The sequence below is a fragment of the Microcebus murinus genome, chromosome 20 (genome assembly GCF_040939455.1).
Source record: "Microcebus murinus isolate Inina chromosome 20, M.murinus_Inina_mat1.0, whole genome shotgun sequence".
In the NCBI taxonomy this organism is placed as follows: Eukaryota; Metazoa; Chordata; class Mammalia; order Primates; family Cheirogaleidae; genus Microcebus; species Microcebus murinus.
This window is the reverse complement of record NC_134123.1, coordinates 35362898-35381099: the sequence shown is the minus strand read 5'-3', so window position 1 is coordinate 35381099 and position 18202 is coordinate 35362898. Positions and strand designations below refer to the sequence as shown.

Genomic DNA, 18202 nt, shown 5'->3' with positions numbered 1-18202 from the left:
TTGGCCAACTAATATATATATATAAAAACTAGCCGGGCATGGTGGTGCATGCCTGTAGTCCCAGCTACTCGGGAGGCTGAGGCAGTAGGATTGCTTGAGCCCAGGAGTTTGAGGTTGCTGTGAGCTAGGCTGATGCCACGACACTCACTCTAGCCTGGGCAACAAAGTGAGACTCTGTCTCAAAAAGAAAACAGCCACAGAATTTACACAAAAAGAAATAAAAAAGGAATTTCAACATTGCTACAAAAAGTCAACTAGACACAGAAGATGGAAATGCAGGACCACAAAGCTGTAAGGCACATGGAAAACAAAAAGCACAATGACAGAAGCACCTCCTCATCGTGTTTAAGTGGATTAAACTCTCCAGTCACAACACAAGAGATTGGCAGAATTGACAAAAACATGTGATCCAACTATATGCTGTCTAGAAGAGACTCAATAGAGATACAAAGACACAAATAGACTAAAAGTGACAGGATGGAAAAAGATACTCCAGGCAATTAGTAACAAAAAGTGCAGGATGGAAGGCTATACTATCAGACAAAATAGTAAGTTTCCTATTGTGTACATTTTGACATCATTAAAAAAATTTTTGAATTTAAATCTTAGATTACTCTAAAAGAAAAAAAAAGGGTGCAGACATGCAGCGACTGCTGAATGGGTACGGGTTTCCTGGTGATGAAGCATTTTGGAAACTTTCCTTTTCCCCCCACGTCCACCTGATGGACAGTTTGTCCCTGTGCAGCGCGACGGTGATGCCGTCACATTTGAACGTGCTCCGTGACACCGACTTGTCCACTTTAGAATGGTGTTCGATGAATTTAACTTCAATAACACTTTAAAACAAGCTAATAGCGTCCTTTTTTTTTTTTTTTTTTTTTTTTTAGACAGAGTCTCACTTTGTTGCCCAGGCTACAGTGAGTGCCGTGGCGTCAGCCTAGCTCACAGCAACCTCCAACTCCTGGGCTCAAGCGATCCTCCTGCCTCAGCCTCCCGAGTAGCTGGGACTACAGGCATGCGCCACCATGCCCGGCTAATTTTTTTTCTATATATATTAGTTGGCCAATTAATTTCTATTTATAGTAGAGATGGGTCTCGCTCTTCCTCAGGTTGGTTTCAAACTCCCGACCTTGAGCAATCCGCCGCCTCGGCCTCTCAGAGTGCTAGGATTACAGGCGTGAGCCGCCCCCCCCCCAATAGCGTTCTTAAATGTCAAATACTGCTGATGAGGAATTTTAATGCCAATACAGAGACCATTCTCAAAGCAAAAGCAAGCCAACTAGTACTTAGGAAAGTGTGAGTACCACCGCATAGCGTCCAGTGTGATTTTCCTCACTGTGCTATCACAAAGAAACCAGAGTGGAGGACGAATGCGACCTGGGCCCAGAGCGGTGGCTCAGTCCCAGCACTGTGGGAGGCCCAGGCGGGAGGATCGCTGGAGCCCAGGAGTTGGAAGCTGCAGCAAGCTGTGATGACGCCACTGCGCTCCATCCCCGGCGACAGAGTGAGACTCTGTCTCAAAAAACAAACAAACAAAAAAACCCCTTGCGACCTTACTTGTTCTAGGAAGCGGACACTCGCGTCCACTCTCCCCACCGAATGCGGAATGCGATGATACCATTGCCAGAAAATTCACAGACTGATTCAGACGGTGACAAAGTGACTTGGAAGAGGACCTCGCAGAAGAATCGTCTAGTAACCTGCCAAGTGCCGAGACGCAGAGGAAGGCGCAGCCCTCCCAGCCTCCCTTTCCCCGCCCTGGGACGCCCAAGGCCCCCACCGCCCGGCGTCGCCCACCTGTGGAAGCGGTCCCGGCCCCGGCCTCAGGTTGGCTCGGGCTCGCCAGGTCGGGCCCGGGTTCTGGAGCTCGCAGCGGAGGCCCCAGCGCAGCCGGGCGCAACGTGCGCACCTGAGCGCCCAAGCCCCGCCCCCGCGCACCCAGGACCCGCCCCTCAGCCCTCCACGGCCCAGCGCTCCCTCCGTCCCGCCGGCCGCACTGCAGAGACTAGCACGTTTTCCGTTGCGATTTACCCAGGGGCTGCTCGCTTTCGTACAAAGAGGAGGTCCGCTCACGGGAGGCACAGGTGGGAAAAGGGGTGTGTGACCCCAGCGGGGAGACTCAGGGCAACACTTGCTACACAAGCAGGAAGGCGCCTCCCCAGCCGCCCCCTCCGCACCCTGAGTCCTGCGTCCTGGATTTGGGCCCTTCCCGGAGGAGGCCACTCGGGGCCCATGGTGTGGGGCCGGGTGCCCTCAGGCTGCCTGGTCGGAGGCCACCTCTGCCACTTTGCCTGGAGCTGGTGTGTCCAGACGGCCCCCCACGGTCGGGCAGGTGCCCTCTGCCGCTGGCGGAGGAGTGCCCAGGAGGAAGCCTCCCTCCCTGGCCCAGTGGCCACATCACCACGGCCAAGTCCAGGCCCTTAGTCCGACCCCCACGGGTGCCCGTACATGTCCGCCAGCCGCGCGAAGCGCGGGCCCCAGTCCCTGAGGTAGTCATAATCTTGGTCCTGGTCACCCAGGCTGGACAGGATGGAGCTCAGAGTCCCGGCCACGGAGCCGTCCCCCTCGTAGTCATAGATGAGAGCCGTGTCATAGGGCGGCACGCTGGGGTCGCTGTCCGCAGCCTCCAAGCCCTGCCAAGAGGTTCCGAGGAGCTCAGGACCACGCAGGGGCCAGCGGGCGCCCTCCCCCGCCCAGCCACAGCCCAGGGCACGGTGGCCCGAGGCACCGGCACAGGAGGGCTGCCGAGGCCTGAGCTCTTCTTCCTGGGAGTTAGGGCCAGCCCTTCCCCCAAGGACTGTGAGCTGCCCCTGCCACTGTGCCCTGGTCTGCTTCAGAAACGAGGCCACCTGGGCACCCCCATCCATCGGACCAGCGGGTCTGCCTTCCGGGGTGTTGTCTCCACCTCTGTCCTCTCAGCTGTGGGGACACGTGCTCCCAACCAGACCTTGTGCCTGCCACGCCCCAGGCAGCCCCATGCGTGTGCTGGGGCTTTCTCCTAGCCGAGCATGCAGGCAGGTGTAGGGGAAGGTCATCTGTGTGCCCCTCTCCTGCTGCCCCCCCATGCATTTCCCACGTTGGCATCTACTGTGTCATTAACACAGAAAGACAAAGACCTGGGGACGCCCCAGTGGCTCCGTGGGGGGGATGTGCCCCACCCCCGCTTGCCAAGCCCTTCCTGGGTAGCCAGAGCCGGCTCCAGGCTGCGCGACCCAAGCCTGGGGGACCCTGCCTGTCTTCGGGGTCCCTCTGGTGAGCTCACCCACTAGAACCCGACAGAACACAGCATCTCTGGACAGGCTTAGCGTGTGTGCACATGTGTTTGTGCCCGCGTGTATGTACACGCCACGCCCGTATGTGTACGTGCACAGATGCGCACACATGTACACATGCAGTGTCTGTGCACCAGTGCCCGCGAGTGTACTTGTGCGTCCCCGGAGCACCCACGTCATGGATGAAGTCCGCGATGTCGGCGGGGCTGGTGGGCACCGCTCGCGAGGCCTGGGGGTGCGCGCGGCCATAGGGGGCATCGCGGCGCAGCGGCGGCCGGCCCAGGGGGACGCCCCGCACGCTCAGCTCTGCAGGGTGGCGCAGCTGGGCTATGTCGTAGGCGTCCTGCGGGCAAGGGAGGTGGAGCTCAGCCCTGGCCACTGGGAAGGCCCGCCTGGGGTTCCCGCCCCACTGCCCGCTCCTCCTTCCCGGGGCCACCTGGGGGAGGCCCCTCCCCAACCTGGTCCTCCTCCCCGCCTCCCTGCTCGTCGTAGTTGAGGATGTTGTCCCGAAGGTCGTCCTGGGGCCCGAGCAGCAGCCCCTTGCCCCGCGAACGCCGCCGCATCCGCGCTCGGAGCGCCACGGGCAGGACCAGCACTGGGGGCACAAGACAGAGGCTGGGGCCGGTGGGGTTCCTGGGTCCGGGTGGGGGTCCGCGGGGTTTGAGAGCCGGGGGGAATGGGGGCGGGACCGAGGGTGCGGCGCAGGGTCCGGGGTGGGGAAATGGAGACCAAGGACATGGGGCGGGGCCAGGGCCGGGAAGCGGAGGCCCAGGGCAGGGGTACAGAGCCGGGGCTGGGTCGCAGGGCGGGGTGGGGGAGGGGAGGCCGAGGGCACGGGGCACTCACGCAGCAGCAGTAGGGCGCTGGCCAGGATGATGACCAGGGCGCCCAAGCTGACGCCCGCGCCCCCCGCGCGCAGCGCCGCGGCCCCCGGAAGGCAGGCGCCGTCCTGGCCACAGCGGCACACGGTCACGTTCAGCGGCTGCTCGCGCTGCTGGGGCGGCTGTCCCGAGTCCCGGAGCAGCAGACTGAGCCGGTGCAGGCCCTCGGGGAGCTGGTGCCGCAGCCGCAGGCGCGCGTGGCTCACTGAGGAGGGCGCCTGCGGTGAGCGAGGGCCTTCCCAACCGGCCCCCCACCTCGCCTGCCCCCTCGCGCCTGGACGGGGTGGACAACCGGAGATCCTGGACCTCAGTTTCCCATCCGTCCACTGGGCACCGTAAGCAAGCCCACCCCGCCCAGGGTGCAGCCGTGGGGCGCACACGCGGCAGGACCCCGAAGCCGCGACCCCCCAGGTCCCGGTGGAGGAGGAGGAGGCAGCGCACCGTTGACCGAGCTCAGGCTCCAGTTCCGGCCAAGCTCCGGGAGCCTGGGGCTCAGCTGAAAGTGGAAGGGGGCCCCGTGGGGGGGCAGGTCCTCGTCCGTGGCGCCCAGGAGGAGCCCGGGGCCCTGGTGCGGCTCACTGCACAGGCTGCCTGGTGGCGGCGGCGCCAGCACGGGGGCGTGGTCGTTCACCTCCAAGATCTCCACCGACAGGGTGCCCGTGGCTGTGGCTGGCGGGGAGGCTGCGGGCGGAGGGGCAGGTGGGCTCAGTGTCCCCGCCCAGGCCCACCCCGCCAGTCTGTTCAGAGGGGGCACAGCGCTGAGCCCCAGGGCGTGCACAACTGGGTTGTCCAGCCAGGGCAAAGCCAGGTCAGAGAGCCCCGAAGCCAGGGGCGGGCTGGCGGCTCACCGTCGTCCAGGGCCAGGATGATGGCCCGGTACCAGCCGTCCTTGAGGAAGGGGGAGGCGGGGCTGAGCACGCGCTGCGTCTGCACGCGGCCTGTGGCTCCATCCACCTGCAGCCAGTCCTCAGGGTCATAGTCCTTGGAGTAGCTGTTGTGGGGGAGGGGAGGGGAGGGGAGGGGTAGGGCAGGTGTCCTGAGCTTACGCGGGGGACCCCCAGGAGTGTGGCCACATGGCAAAGCCACACCCCTTACACACACCCTACACATACATCACACACACATGCACACACACAGCCCATGTGGCCCTGCTGTGGTTACCCAGCACCTTCTGAGTCTTTGAGGCAAGTTCTCCCCTGTCCCAACTGACAGATGAGGAAACTGAGGCTCAGGGAGGGCAGGTGAGCTGCCAGGGCCCTGTGGCAACTGGGTGACAGCCCGGATTGAACCCCAGTCGGCACTGGGCCCATTTGCGTGTGACGTGAAGCCAGACACAGGACCAGATGAGGAGCGAGAAATTAAGACAATGACAGCCAGCCCCGGGGGACCAGGGCCTGCCGGACAGAGCTGGACACGGCTGGCAGGAACAGATGGGGGGGTGGGGGGGCGTCAGTGTGCACCAGCTGCCCAGCCCCCCACTATGGGGCACGGCCACCCCAACACACACACACAGGCATGTGTGGGACTTGAGACCCTGGGACCCTCAGAAACCCAGAGACAGACAGCCCCTCCTCCACCCTCCGCCCCCCAGAGCCCAGGAGCCCTCGGTGACCTCAGCAGGAGTCGGGCTGGCAGCTGCCGCCTGCCCCATGCTGGGGCCCCAACTGAGCCCCACCTGAGCCTCTGCAGCTGCTGCATGTCGGGGTCCTGGGCGGAGAAGGTGGCCACGGGGGTCCCTGGCGGAGCCCCCTCGGCCAGGCTGGTCCGAAGCGGGTTCTCCTGGAACATGGGGGCCTCATTGATGTCCCGCACGTGCACGGTGACCCGGGCCTGGCCCCGCTGGGCCCTGGGGGCGGCCGCCTGCAGCGGGGCCTCGTTCTGCACAGACACGGTGAGCTGGTAGAGCTCGCAGCTCTCGAAGTCCAGGGGCTGTGGGAGGGGCGGGGCTGTCACCTGCTAGAGCTCAGGTCTGGGCACCCAGAGACGGTCCCCCAGGGGGAGCCGCGCCTTGGGTCTGTCCTGAGAGCCCTCCTTCCCTTCTTCCCCTTTTAACCTTAAAGAAATAAAAATTACACCGACGGAAAGGCACAAAGAGTAATATAAGATAGTAAAATAAGTACCCATCACTCAAAATGAATTTGCGGGGGGTGGGGGGTTGGGGACGGCCCCGTGGGCCAGACAGAACCAGTCCGGGGGCTGCTGAGGAGGTGCGGGAGAGGTGTGGCCAGCCTCTGTGGCCAGCGGACTTTAGATAAGGGAGATTGGCCAGGCGCGGTGACTCATGCCTGTCATCCTAGCACTCTGGGAGGCCGAGGCGGGAGGATCGCTCGAGGTCAGGAGTTCGAGACCAGCCTGAGCAAGAGCGAGACCCCTATCTCTACTAAAAATAGAAAGAAATTAATTGGCCAACTAAAAATATATAAAAAAAATTAGCCGGGCGCATGCCTGTAGTCCCAGCTACTCGGGAGGCTGAGGCTGGAGGATTGCTTGAGCCCAGGAGTTTGAGGTTGCTGCTGTGAGCTAGGCTGATGCCCTGGCACTCTAGCCCAGGCAACACAGTGAGACTCTTGTCTCTAAATAAATAAATAAATAAAAATAAAACAATAGATAAGGGAGATTATTCTGAGTAAGGCAGGTGAGCCTCCTGCAGTCAGGTGAAGGCTTTAAGGGCAAAACTGTGGTTCTCTGGGGAAGAAGAAATTCCACCTCCAGACTGCAGCGGAGTTTCACCTGGTTTCCAACTGCCCTGATGGTTTCAGACTTGCCCCAGCCAGACCCCACAATTGCACGAACCAATCCCTAGCAATAATCTCTCTCTCTCTCTTTTTTTTTTTTTTTTTTTTTTGAGACAGAGTCTCACTTTGTTGCCCAGGCTAGAGTGAGTGCCGTGGCATCAGCCTAGCTCACAGCAACCTCAAACTCCTGGGCTCAAGCAATCCTCCTGCCTCAGCCTCCCGAGTAGCTGGGACTACAGGCATGTGCCACCATGCCCAGCTAATTTTTTTTTCTATATTTATTAGTTGGCCAATTTATTTCTATTTATAGTAGAGACGGGGTCTCGCTCTTGCTCAGGCTGGTTTCGAACTCCTGACCTCGAGCAATCCGCCCTCCTCGGCCTCCCAGAGTGCTAGGATTACAGACGTGAGCCACCAAGCCCGGCCAATCATCTCTTACTATATCAACATCAACATATATCTGCACACATGTATCCCCACTGGCTCCAACACAAGCGTGCAGCAGTACTTTTACGCGTGGATTACATATATAGAGAGGACTAGTGCTGTCAATCTGGGCTACCGTATAAGGTGTCCCTCCCACCCGTGGCCAGCGTGGCCTGGGACCTGCAGAGCCAGCGTGCCCAGTCCCGGGGCTGAGCCTCCACAACCCTCCTCTGTGTCCTCTCACTGGTCCTCCGAGGCCAGGGGAGGCCGCCCCAGGGGAAGGACCCAGGAAGCGCAGCTGGCCTGGGGTGTGCCAGCCCCCCCCCCCCCGGGCTGGGGAGTGGAGTATGCCAGGGTGCTGCTCACCTTCACCACGGACAGCACACCCTCGTTGGTCTTGGGGTCCGTGCGGATGGCGAACTGCCCGTCTGGGTCACCTCCCAGGATGCTGAACCTGGCCACCCAGTTGGGGGAGCCGGGCAGGTCCCTGTCCTCCACTTCCAGCCGCCCCACGTCCACACCGCTGACGGCCTCCGGGGCCTCCATGGAGAACTGGGGAGCCCAGACCCCGTCAGCCACAGGGAGGGGGAGCGTGGCGGGGGTCCCCCGAGGCACGTGGCCCGGCCCTCACCACAGTACCCTCACCACGGAGATCCCTCCCTCCCACCCAGCATGGCTGCCGTCCACCGGGCGACCTCCAGATTGGTCTGTTTCCCCGAGTTGCTGCCTCCAGGGACCCCAATTGCCCTTCTATGGGCTCAGCTTCACGCCGGCACCTCGCCCTGTGCCATCTTCTCCTCCTGGGGGGGCCCTGGGGCCTCCCCCAGCTCCTGACTTCATTACATGCTCCTGCACGGCCAGCTCTGCAGACCGCTAGCTTGGGCTGGTGGTTATGCACGCAAAGGTCCTCCCCAAGCAGCTGCCAGCCCCGAGTGGGGCCCCCACCCCCGCCAGGAACCCAAGGGGGGGGGAAGTGGCGTCACCTCGTCCCTGGCGAACTCCGGGGCATTGTCATTGATGTCATCCACGGAGATGATGGCGGAGGCGGTGGCAGTGAGACCGTCTCCGGACATGTCGGCCACCTGCAGGGTCAGGTTGTACACGGCGACCACCTGTGGACGCCAGGACACGGGGTCGGAGGGTGAGGCGCCCAGGTGGGGCCCGGGCTGGGCAGGGCTTGGCCAACCCGCATGGGCGCCGGTGGGTGTCAGGAGCCCACACGCAGCTCTGAGAACCCCGCCTGCTTCCGAGCACACGGGGCCCGGTGACATCCTCGTCAACCACAGACTTTGCCCCAGCCTGTGAGTACGTACGCAGAGGGTGTCGCATCAGCATTTACAGAGCACCTACTGTATACTGGACACAAAGGGACCCCTGCTGTGGGGGCCGCGGTGAGAGGCAGGGACAGAGACGCGACGGACAAAGACCACGTAACGCAGCGCGTGGCCTACAGAGCCCCACGCAGGCGGCTGTGGGAGAAACCAAAGAGGGCTTCCCAGAGGTGGTGGCGCAGGGTGGGTCTCCAGGGGGCCATGAAGCCTGGCCGTGGGGCGGCGGGGCCTGACACAGGAATGGCGTGCAAAGGGCGGACAGAAGTTAGTGAGTCCTGGGCGCCAGGGAGTGGTTGCTAAGAAGCCAGGGCGGGGCCCCTTGGAAAGACACCCCTCCCAAGCCAGGGCGCCCCCAGTTTGCAGGCAAGGGGGCTGGGAGGCTCTCTGCAGGGTGGGACAGAAACCCCACTGAGGGCTGGGCAGGGCCAGCGTGGCCAGTGCCTTTGGCACCTGTTGCCACCCACGGTGGGGGGCGCAGTTGTCGTCCCTGCCGGCCAGCGGCTTCGCCCGCCCCGCGTGAGCCTTCACCGCCGGCCCCGCACACCCAGCACCAGCCGTGCCGCCGGCGTCCGAGCGCCGCCTCACCTCGCGGTCCAGCCCCACTTGCACGGTGCGGATCTCCCCTGTGAGCTCGTCGATGCTGAAGAGCTGGGCGCCGCCCTGTGGCAGGATGGAGAACCGCAGGGCCGCGTTGTCCGTCTCGGGGTCGTCCGCGTCCGTGGCCTCCGCCCTGGTCACGAAGGTGCCTGGAAGGGCGGGGAGGTGTGTGGGCCGCCGTGGCGGGGACGCTCGGTGTGCACAGGCCCCCTGGGTCCCACCGGCCCGGTGCAGCTGGGGTCGCATCCTCCCCACTGCTGAGGCCGCCAGCAGCACGCGCCAGCCCCGGCCCACACGCTTCTCCCTGCCTGCTGCAGCCCAGCGCACCGGGGCGTCCTGTGGGAACTCCGACGTGGCCCCTCTGCTGGGCTTGTGCGGTTGGGGCATCGGACACGGCGCCAGATTCCAGGAGCCGCCCCAGGGCCTGCCCAGGAGTACCGGGCAGCCCCAGCCCCCACAGTGACAGGGGACACGTGGGAGGGGGGCCGGCCTGCTTGTCACCACCTTCCCTCTGACGACCAGGTTTAGGCCTGACCCATGCCTGGCTCCGGCGTACGAACGTTGGACCAGGCAGGGCGGGAGGACGGGCTTTGGGGGCTCCCTGCGGGGCTGCTCTGGGCCAGAGGGTCCTTCTGGGGCTCGGCCCATCAGGGACTGAGCAGGATGAACAGGAGTAAGCATCAGACCTGGCCCAGCACTCGAAGGGTTAAGAGCTGTTTGGAGACTCCAGCCCACCAGGTAAATCCGCAGAGGTGGGATGGGAAGCTGTCAGCCTGTCAGCCCCTTCCCTGTGTCAGGAGCCAGACGCCAGGTCTCTCCCATCAAAGAGCCACGGACGCGGGCGGAGGGGAGAGAGAGACCCCGTGGAGTGGGCTTGGAGGTGGGGGTGCCCCTGAGGACGGGCGAGTTGTGAGGAAGATGGACGTGTGAACACACCTGCACATACATGTAAACACAGGAGTACACACACGTATACATGTGAACGTGCACACTGCTGTGTCCATGCACACACACACATGCGTGCATACACACAGGCACTCGCACATGTATACACACGTGCACACACCTACACACGTGTCTGCACATGCACATTCCCCAGCTGTGTCTGCTGGAAGGGCCCAGACCGCAGCCGGCCAGGTGGCTCCACCAGCCAGTCTGGGCCAACGTGAGCACCAGGAAGTGACACTGAGGACTCAGCCACCGGCCCACACAGATGTGCACGCGTGGAACACACAAAAACCCACACGTGAGAGGGAAGTCCTACTGTGTAGCAAGCGGAGGAAGAAGACGGGACTCAAACGCCACCTTTGGTAACCATGTTAGTAACAACCACTGATCGTGACCACAATCCACCGGTGGATGCTGAATCAGGGACGTTTGCACAAAGGACCGCCCCCTGCCTGCCCGCAAGGCATTTATAATTGCAGAGGGAAAACCGTGACCTCACAAGTGAGCCCAGCAGGTGCCACCCGACCAGGTGCCACACCAGACGCCCACCCAGGAGGCGCTGCCGTGGACTCCCCGCCCAGATCTCATCTGCCACACCCAAACCCGGGAGATTGGATCCAATTCTCAAAGCCTGAGCAGGGGCTAGGGGTACAGTTCACAGTCCCCGGGCACCTGCCAGGCCACAGAGCCCCGCGGCCGGGTCCAGGTGCGCGAGTACAGGGCGAGGTGGGTCTGCCTGTCTCTAGACGCCCCCAGAGCAGGAGGGGGAGGTCGTTTGCTTTGGGGGGAAGAGCAAGACCCCTGAAAAAGCCCCACCCTGAGGCTCTGATTTTTGGATTTGAAATTGTATTGGGATTCGAGGGGCTCGAGTTGACCTGTGGAAATTCTGTCTCGGAGACCCTCTTTACTTATTTTCAGACTCTTTGAAGGGCTCTGGAATTCCTGCATAAGGAAAAGCCGGGACTTGCGACCCAGCCCCAGCCCCTGACTGCGCCAGCGCCCGCCTCACCTGGGGCTGCACCCTCCAGCACGCGGCCCGTGAACGCCTCCTGCAGGAAGGCCGGCCGGTTGTCGTTCTGGTCCACGACCACGATCTCCAGGTCTGTGGGGTCCTCCAGGGCGGAGCCTCCCAGGTCCAGGGCGAAGGCTCGGAGCTGCGCACGCAGAGCGAGGGCCCATGCTGCTTCGTGACCTGGCGTGAACCCCACCACCACCACCAAACGGGGCCAGCGGCATGGAGAGCTGGGTGTGGTTAAGACCACCCGCTCCTCCCCCGGCAGAACGAAGCCCCTCCTCCACCAGCCCCGCCTCCACCTGCCCGGCTGTTAAATGGGAGCCTGCTCCCCAACACCTGCCTCCTCGGGCTGCAGGTCCTGGGTCCCAAATCCCTGGGCCCACTCCCCTGTCACTGGGGTGCCCAGATCTGGCAGGAGCAGTGGTTTGGACTGGGGCAGGAGCCTGGGTGGAGGAGGGATGCATTACCCCCCCCCAGGGAACGGCCGACCGGGCAGGCCCCCACCCTGAAGCGGTCTGTGCGCTCGCGGTCCAGCGCGGTGTTGAGGAACACCTTCCCCGTGAGCCGGTCGATGGAGAACACGCCCCGGGGCTCCTCGTCCACGCCTGGCCCCTGGATGCTGTAGATGACGCTGCCCAGCGGCTGCTTGTCCGACTTGATCTGTGGGGCAGGAGATGGGCTGGGGAGGGGGCTCCCAGGGAAGGGGGGGGCGTCCCTGCCTCTCTGCAGCCCCCCAGGCCCTTCTGCAGCCCGGAGCCCCGAGGGGGTCCCCATCCTAAAGCCCCAATCCCAGGCACAGCTCCTGGGTGTCCTGGGACCCTGGTCCCTGGGGACACGTTTCAAGCCTGCAGGAAGTTGACCCTGGTACCGTGTTTCCCCGAAAACAAGACAGGGTCTTATATTTAGTGTTCCTCAAGAAGACACTCCAGGGCTTATGTTCAGGGGATGTGTTATTTTTCTTTTCTTTTTTTTTTTTTTGAGACAGAGTCTCTCTCTGTTGCCCAGGCTAGAGTGAGTGCTGTGGCGTCAGCCTAGCTCACAGCAACCTCAGACTCCTGGGCTCAAGCGATCCTCCTGCCTCAGCCTCCCCAGTAGCTGGGAGTACAGGCATGCAGCACCATGCCTGGCTAATTTTTTCTTTATCTATCAGTTGGCCAATTAATTTCTTTGTATTTATAGTAGAGACGGGGTCTCGCTCTTGCTCAGGCTGGTTTCGAATTCCTGACCTTGAGCAATCCGCCCACCTCAGCCTCCCAGAAGATCTGTTATTTTTCCCTCAAAGCCTCAGCTTGCAGCACGCACAGGATGGCTGGGACCTGACAGGAGGAGCCGACCTTGTTGGTGGGGCTGCCCGCACGTTTCCGGTCACCTCTGGGACAGTAGCTGTCACGAGGGGGCAGATGAGAAGGGCTGCTTGTCTTCTTTCCCGCTCCACGACTACATGCAAGGGTTGTGCAGATGCGCTGCATAGCCACGCCCGTCATTAGGTCTTATTTTTGGGGTAGGGCTTCTATTGGGTAAATGCTTAGAAATCCTGCTAGGGCTTATTTTATGGGTAGGGCTTATTTTTGGGGAAACACGGTATGTACAGGTCCAGCCAACGTCTTCTCTGTGTCCGATGAATAAAATCACTACGAAAAGTCACGACCCGCAGGGCTTACAGCTTGGGGCGAGCTCGGCATGCGTGTGGCCGGTGGGAGGGAGGGGGCTGCACTTCATACCTGGATGAGAATCCCGGGCTCTGGCCCTGCAGCTCCCGGGAGACCTTCTGGGACCTTCTGGGAATGGGGACCCACCGGGGTGACCCAGGCCCTGCCGCTCACCTGCACCAGGGGGTAGGGGAGGCGCTTGTGGTTCTCGGACACGCTGATCGGGGGGATGACCCAGGCCCTCCGCACGCGGCCCAGCGCTGGCAGCCGGTGCCAGGGGTTCAGGATGCTGGGTTTCCCCGGCCCGGGGCTGCCCACAGACGGGCCCAGGCTCTGCAACAAAGAGAAACACAGTCACACGGCACGGTCTCTGAGCTCTGCCCCCTGTGCAGGCAGGTGCTGGGAGCCATGGACCCAAGAGGACCTCCCGAGGGTGAAGCCCTTCCCCTGGGCTCCCTGGAGTCGGGAGTGGCAGTTCCATGCCCCCACACTGCGTCCAGGGCACCTGGGACCAGCCATGTCAGAGCCCTGAGCTGGAGGCCCTGGGGGACCAAAGTCACAGCCCCAAGGGCCTGCCCCCAAAGCACCCCCCGTTCTCACTGAGATCCCCGGGGTCCAGGGACCCATGGCAGGGTTGTCACAGGTGAGTGTGGGCTGGCAGGGGCACCTGAGGGCCCTGTGCCTCTCCCTTCCCCCAGGTTCCAGGCCTTGGCCAGGAGGCAGAGGGGGCAGGGAGGGCCCAGTGGACAGGGGGCAGCTCTGGCTCCCCAGGAACTCGGGGCTGGGAGAGGCGGAGGCGGCAGTGGTTCCACATAATGAGTCCGCACAGCTGCAGGGACTTGGCCGGTAGGACCCAGCCCCAGAGCCCCGGGGTGAGAGGCCTGGCGGGGGTCCGCACAGTGGGCAGAAAGTTGGGGCCAGCGGCTCCCCCCACAGCTGGCTCTGTCTGAGGCTGGGGTGGCCCTGGCCATGCCTGGCTCCTCCCAGCCTGAATTCTTGAGGTCTGGCCGACTTGCCAGGTCAACGCCCGCTCTTGCCCGAAAGGCCCAGAGGGGAGAAGGGTCCCCTGAGGGTTCCCGCTGCCCACGGCAGGCCGGCTGGGCGCCGACACTTCCCCTGGCCTGGGGTCCTGCTCCCAGATGCCTCTAGGACCCGGGGGTGCGGTGCCCAGGAAGGCTGACTCCGTGGGGTGGCGGGGACTGTGCCTACTGGAGGTCCTGTCCCCAGGCCCGCACGAAGCAGGTCCTCACACACGGTGGCAGAATGACAAGAGGCGGCAACTTAAAACTAGAGCCGGCGTCCCCTGGTGGCTCTCTGCACCTGGCCGGCAGGGCCCGGCTACTTCCTCCTGTGCCGGTCGCCTCACACCTGCACGGGTCTTAGGCATGCAGAGAGATGCAGACCCTTTGCAGACCGGAAGTGGGGAGAGGACGGGGCAGGCTCCCAGCCCCCCCCCCAGTGGCCTCACTGGGGACAGATGGCAGCGCTGGCTCTTGCACCAGCAAAGCAGACGCCACTTCCAGGGCAGGGTGAGTTCCTGCCAGGAGGAAACCTGCCTGCCCGGCATGCGGTCTGCGTCCAACACACGGCCGTGGCTGCTCTGTGCCTGTGCCTGCCTCTCTCTTTCTCTGCCCCCCCAGGGTCCCTGCAGCCCCCGTAACCTCCTCGCACAGCTCCAGAGAGAGGCTGGGGGGCTGAGCGTTTGCCCAGAGCCAGGGTCTGCGCCCTAAGCCAGGCCCTGAACCACACTCACAAGGGAACCCCGAGACTCGCAAAGCCTGCCCCTGCCCCCTGCCCCTGCCAGGCCTGGGTGGAGGCTGGGGGGGCCTCAGGCTCCGGGAACCCTGTGTAGCCGAGGGAGAGCGGGCCACCCCAGCGGGGGCAGAAGCTGCCACCAGACCTGGGCCGGCCCCTCTCCCCCACCCCCTGCCAGGGGTCCCGGACGGTGCCCACCCGGCTGGCTCTGGGCTGGCGCCTGCAAGGCAGACCCTGGGAATCCCGGGTGCCCGGCCCGTCCACAGCCCAAGTTCGAGAGGTCAGTGGAGGCCGCAGAGCCTTGGCAGGGCCCGTCCCCAGATCAGAGGCTGTGGTGGATGTGGGCGGGCAGGGCGGGCAGGCCACAGCCCACCGGCTCCCAGGGGGGTTTTCGCAGCCGGTTCTCTGCGCTCCCAGCCCTCCCCCTCCCAGAAGACGTGGCAGCTCTGGGGGCCGCCCTGAGGGGGCCGGGACATCCGCTGCCCGGGACAAGGCCCCACGCCACTGCGGGCTCACGCAGACCCCACACACGGGGGTGCGGCACAAGACTTGGGGGGTCGACCTCATGGACGTGGGCTCTGGCACCTTCCTCCCTGTGCCCCCAACCTGGACCCCCTTCCCCAAAGGGGAGGCTCTACGACCTTGACCACACACTTAACCACGGACTCTGAAAGAGACTTCTAGAAGCCAAGCTCTGGGACTGAACCCCCAGCCCCAGCCCCAACCCCAGGGAGCTGCTGGGTGGAAAATCCCACATGCCGCGCCCTGCACAGCGACAGGTGCTTTGCCTCCGTAGGCTGGGCCTGAGCCGGGGTGGCGGTGCTGGTCTCCGGGTGGCGGGACCGACTGACGCCGAGACCAGGTCTCCGGCTCCCTCTCTGCGGCGTGGACCCAGCTCACGGCTCTGCTGGGCTCCATCGACCCACAGGGAAGGCTGAGTGGCGGGGCTTGGCCACTGCCCCCCGCCCCGGCCCCCACAGCCCCTGCCCGGCTCAAGGGGAGGGAGTGTCCACTTTCCAAGGGAAGCCGCTTCCAGACTCCAGGAAAGTGACGTGATGGTGGGTGGGGCTTTCTCGGGAGGGGGCGAGAAGCCCCCCCTCCCCCGGCCCAGACATCCCACTGGCTTCTCAGGCCCGAACCCCTCCCCGGGCTGGAATCCGAGGCCACCTCGCTGGACGGCACGTCAGGAATGGGCCCAGCTGTCGGGGCCCCTCTGAACCATCCACACTCCCCCATCCCCGAGCTGGGGTGGGTGCCAGGAGCTGGACCAGTGGCCAGGGGTGGTGGGGCAGTCGGGGGACTGTTGGGAAGACACACGGTCCTCACCTCCCTCCCCACGTTCTGGGGCCCAGAGGGTGTTACAGGTGAGAGGGCAGGCAAGGCTGGAGCCTCAGCCAAGGCCCAGGTGCAAGCCGTGGACATGTACAGGTACCCAGGTCCCACCTGGGGCTGTCTGAGATGGCCCTGCTGGGCTAGGCCACCACCTGGGGGCTCACGGAGGTGAGGATGGGGTGCCCAGGTGTCCACAGAACCTTGTGCCTGGACAGAGAGGACAAAAGTCTGGCAGCCCGGACAGGTGGGGGAGAGGTGGCAAGGTCCTGACTGACATATTTTGGTGGTCTGAGCTAATTTGAGCCACTGCAGCCCCCATGACCCCCCAGCCTCCAGCTGTCTGGGGGGAGGGGTGTTCTGCCATAGCCCTGGGGGAGGGAAGTGGGGGAGGGGCGCCCTCCAGGAGGAAAGGGAGCCTAGAGAGGGATCTAGCCCCTGCCCACCAGTGGAGTCCACCTGGGGCCTATTGAAAGGCAGACACCCCCAAACCCAGAGAAGAAGGGTCCCCAGGAATGTTTCCATAGTGCCAGGCCCCCATGCGCCCAGCGTGGGGCTAGGGAACAAATGCTGTCCCCGGGGCCAGTGAGGGGTGAGGGGTCCAGGCCCTGCAGAGGGGGTGGCGGGTGAGCCCACCACACAGGGCTGGAGGGGTGCGGGCCGTGGGCAGCCGTGGCGGCAGGGCCACTGCTGCTAAGCGGGGGCCGTGGATGCCCAAAGGCAGGGTGGGAGGTGGCTGGAGCAGGGGTGCCCTGGGGGGGCCGCTGCTGGGGGTCTGGCCGGCCAGGCACCTGGTAGGCACCAGGAGCTGAAACCTGAGCTGGCCGGCCGAGCCAGGAGGCCCATGGGAATTAAGGGGGCTCAGGAACCCCCTTCGGTGGGAGCTGGGAAGGGACTCACACACCCCACACCAGTGTCCAGCGCTGCCTGGCCACCCTAGAGCCACGATGCCCAGTGGTGGCCGCTTAAGCCCATTGTCTGCTAAAGCAGGAGACCAGGGGCCGTCCCGTTCCAAGTGAAGATGTCCCAGCCGTAGCCAGGCCCGGCCTTGGCTCGGCCCAGACCCTGTGGCAGGGGCCAGGAGGCCACATCCTCCACCCCCAGGTCCCCAGGGCCTGAGAGACGTGGCCCTATCCAGGGAGTGCTCGTGGTGGGGGTGGGGGGGCAGAGGCCTGTGCCTCCTCTCGCCCTGTCTGTGCCCACATTGCTGAAGACCACAGTACCAGGGGACCCGAGATTTGTGGGGCAGCTGCTGCCCTACGGTCTGCAGGTGAACACCAAGGCGCGGGGTGCGTGGGGGGCCCAGCTCCCACGGGCGCCCCCGCAGGGGAACTGCAGAGTGTGGGGCCTTCCTGAACGGCAGAGCCCGCAGCTGCCCTGCTGGCCGGGTCGCGGTGGAGGCAGGGGCCCGGACACCACCCAAGACCACCAGGGTCAGCGTGAGCTCGGGCCACGGGCAAGGAGTCCCTAAGGACCCCCAGCTCCCCCAGCTCGGGGGTCTCCTGCCACCCTCTAGCCCTGCCCCCACCACAGCACCGGCAGCCCCAGGCCCAGCGGGGTTGGGGGAGGCTCTGCCCTGTCCCCCAAAGGAGGACAGCCAGTTAAGTGGTCTCCTGGTGTCCCCCGCGGGGCTCCCCAGTCCTGGGGCGAGTCCCCCAAAATCTGTCCAAGAGGAGGCGGGTTACACTCCCTTTGCAGCCCACCTGGACGCGGGCACCCCACCCCACAGTGCCTAGGGCCTCGGCCCAGCTCCCACCCGGGACCCTCAGCCCACAGTCCCCGGGCGCTCGGGACGGTCCTGGGGACACGGGGGCCGGAGGCGGGGACCCCGCGGGCGCCGGTGCCTTACCTGGGCCAGCAGCCCGAGGGCGAGGAGCAGTGCGGCGCCCATGCGGCCAGCGGCGGTGCGGGACGCGGGCAGCGACTTCAGCCTCCCGCCCGGAGCGAAGCTGGCTAGCCGCTGAGTGACAGCACGAGTGCGCGGGCGGGGCCGGGCAGCATGTGCACAGGGAGGGGCGGGGCCTAGTGCTGAGTGACAGCGCGAGTGCGCGGGCGGGGCCGGGCGGCATGTGCACCGGGCAGGGCGGGTCGGGGGCGGGGCCTAGTGCTGAGTGACAGCGCGAGTGCGCGGGCGGGGCCGGGCGGCATGTGCACCGGGCAGGGCGGGTTGCGGGCGGGGCCTAGTGCTGAGTGACACCGCGAGTGCGCGGGCGGGGCCGGGCAGCATGTGCACCGGGCAGGGCGGATCGGGGGCGGGGCCTAGT

At 64.3% G+C, this 18202-nt stretch overlaps 1 protein-coding gene across 1 annotated transcript; it reads right to left on the bottom strand.

Annotated features, from left to right (window-relative positions):
- Positions 1–1952: 1952 nt before the first annotated feature.
- On the bottom strand, positions 1953–17914 carry CDH15 (cadherin 15). The gene is made up of 14 exons (XM_012737270.3): positions 17788–17914; positions 13029–13187; positions 11710–11865; positions 11200–11344; positions 9231–9391; positions 8298–8426; positions 7681–7866; positions 5829–6082; positions 5002–5144; positions 4595–4834; positions 4119–4358; positions 3731–3867; positions 3448–3615; positions 1953–2633 (listed from the first exon to the last, which is right to left on the bottom strand). Exons 1-14 carry the CDS (start codon positions 17827–17829, stop codon positions 2421–2423), a joined length of 2373 nt encoding a protein of 790 aa, XP_012592724.2. The 5' UTR covers positions 17830–17914; the 3' UTR covers positions 1953–2420.
- Between the last annotated feature and the right edge of the window lie 288 nt (positions 17915–18202).

Excerpts from the sequence above, each read along its gene's own strand:
- CDH15 (XM_012737270.3), bottom strand. The coding sequence starts at position 17,829 with ATGGGCGCCGCACTGCTCCTCGCCCTCGGGCTGCTGGCCCAG. Across the intron at positions 13,188-17,787 it reads CCCTCGGGCTGCTGGCCCAG|AGCCTGGGCCCGTCTGTGGG; the intron begins GTAAGGCACCGG and ends TCTTTGTTGCAG. Across the intron at positions 11,345-11,709 it reads AGCGCACAGACCGCTTCAGG|CTCCGAGCCTTCGCCCTGGA; the intron begins GTGGGGGCCTGC and ends CTGCGTGCGCAG.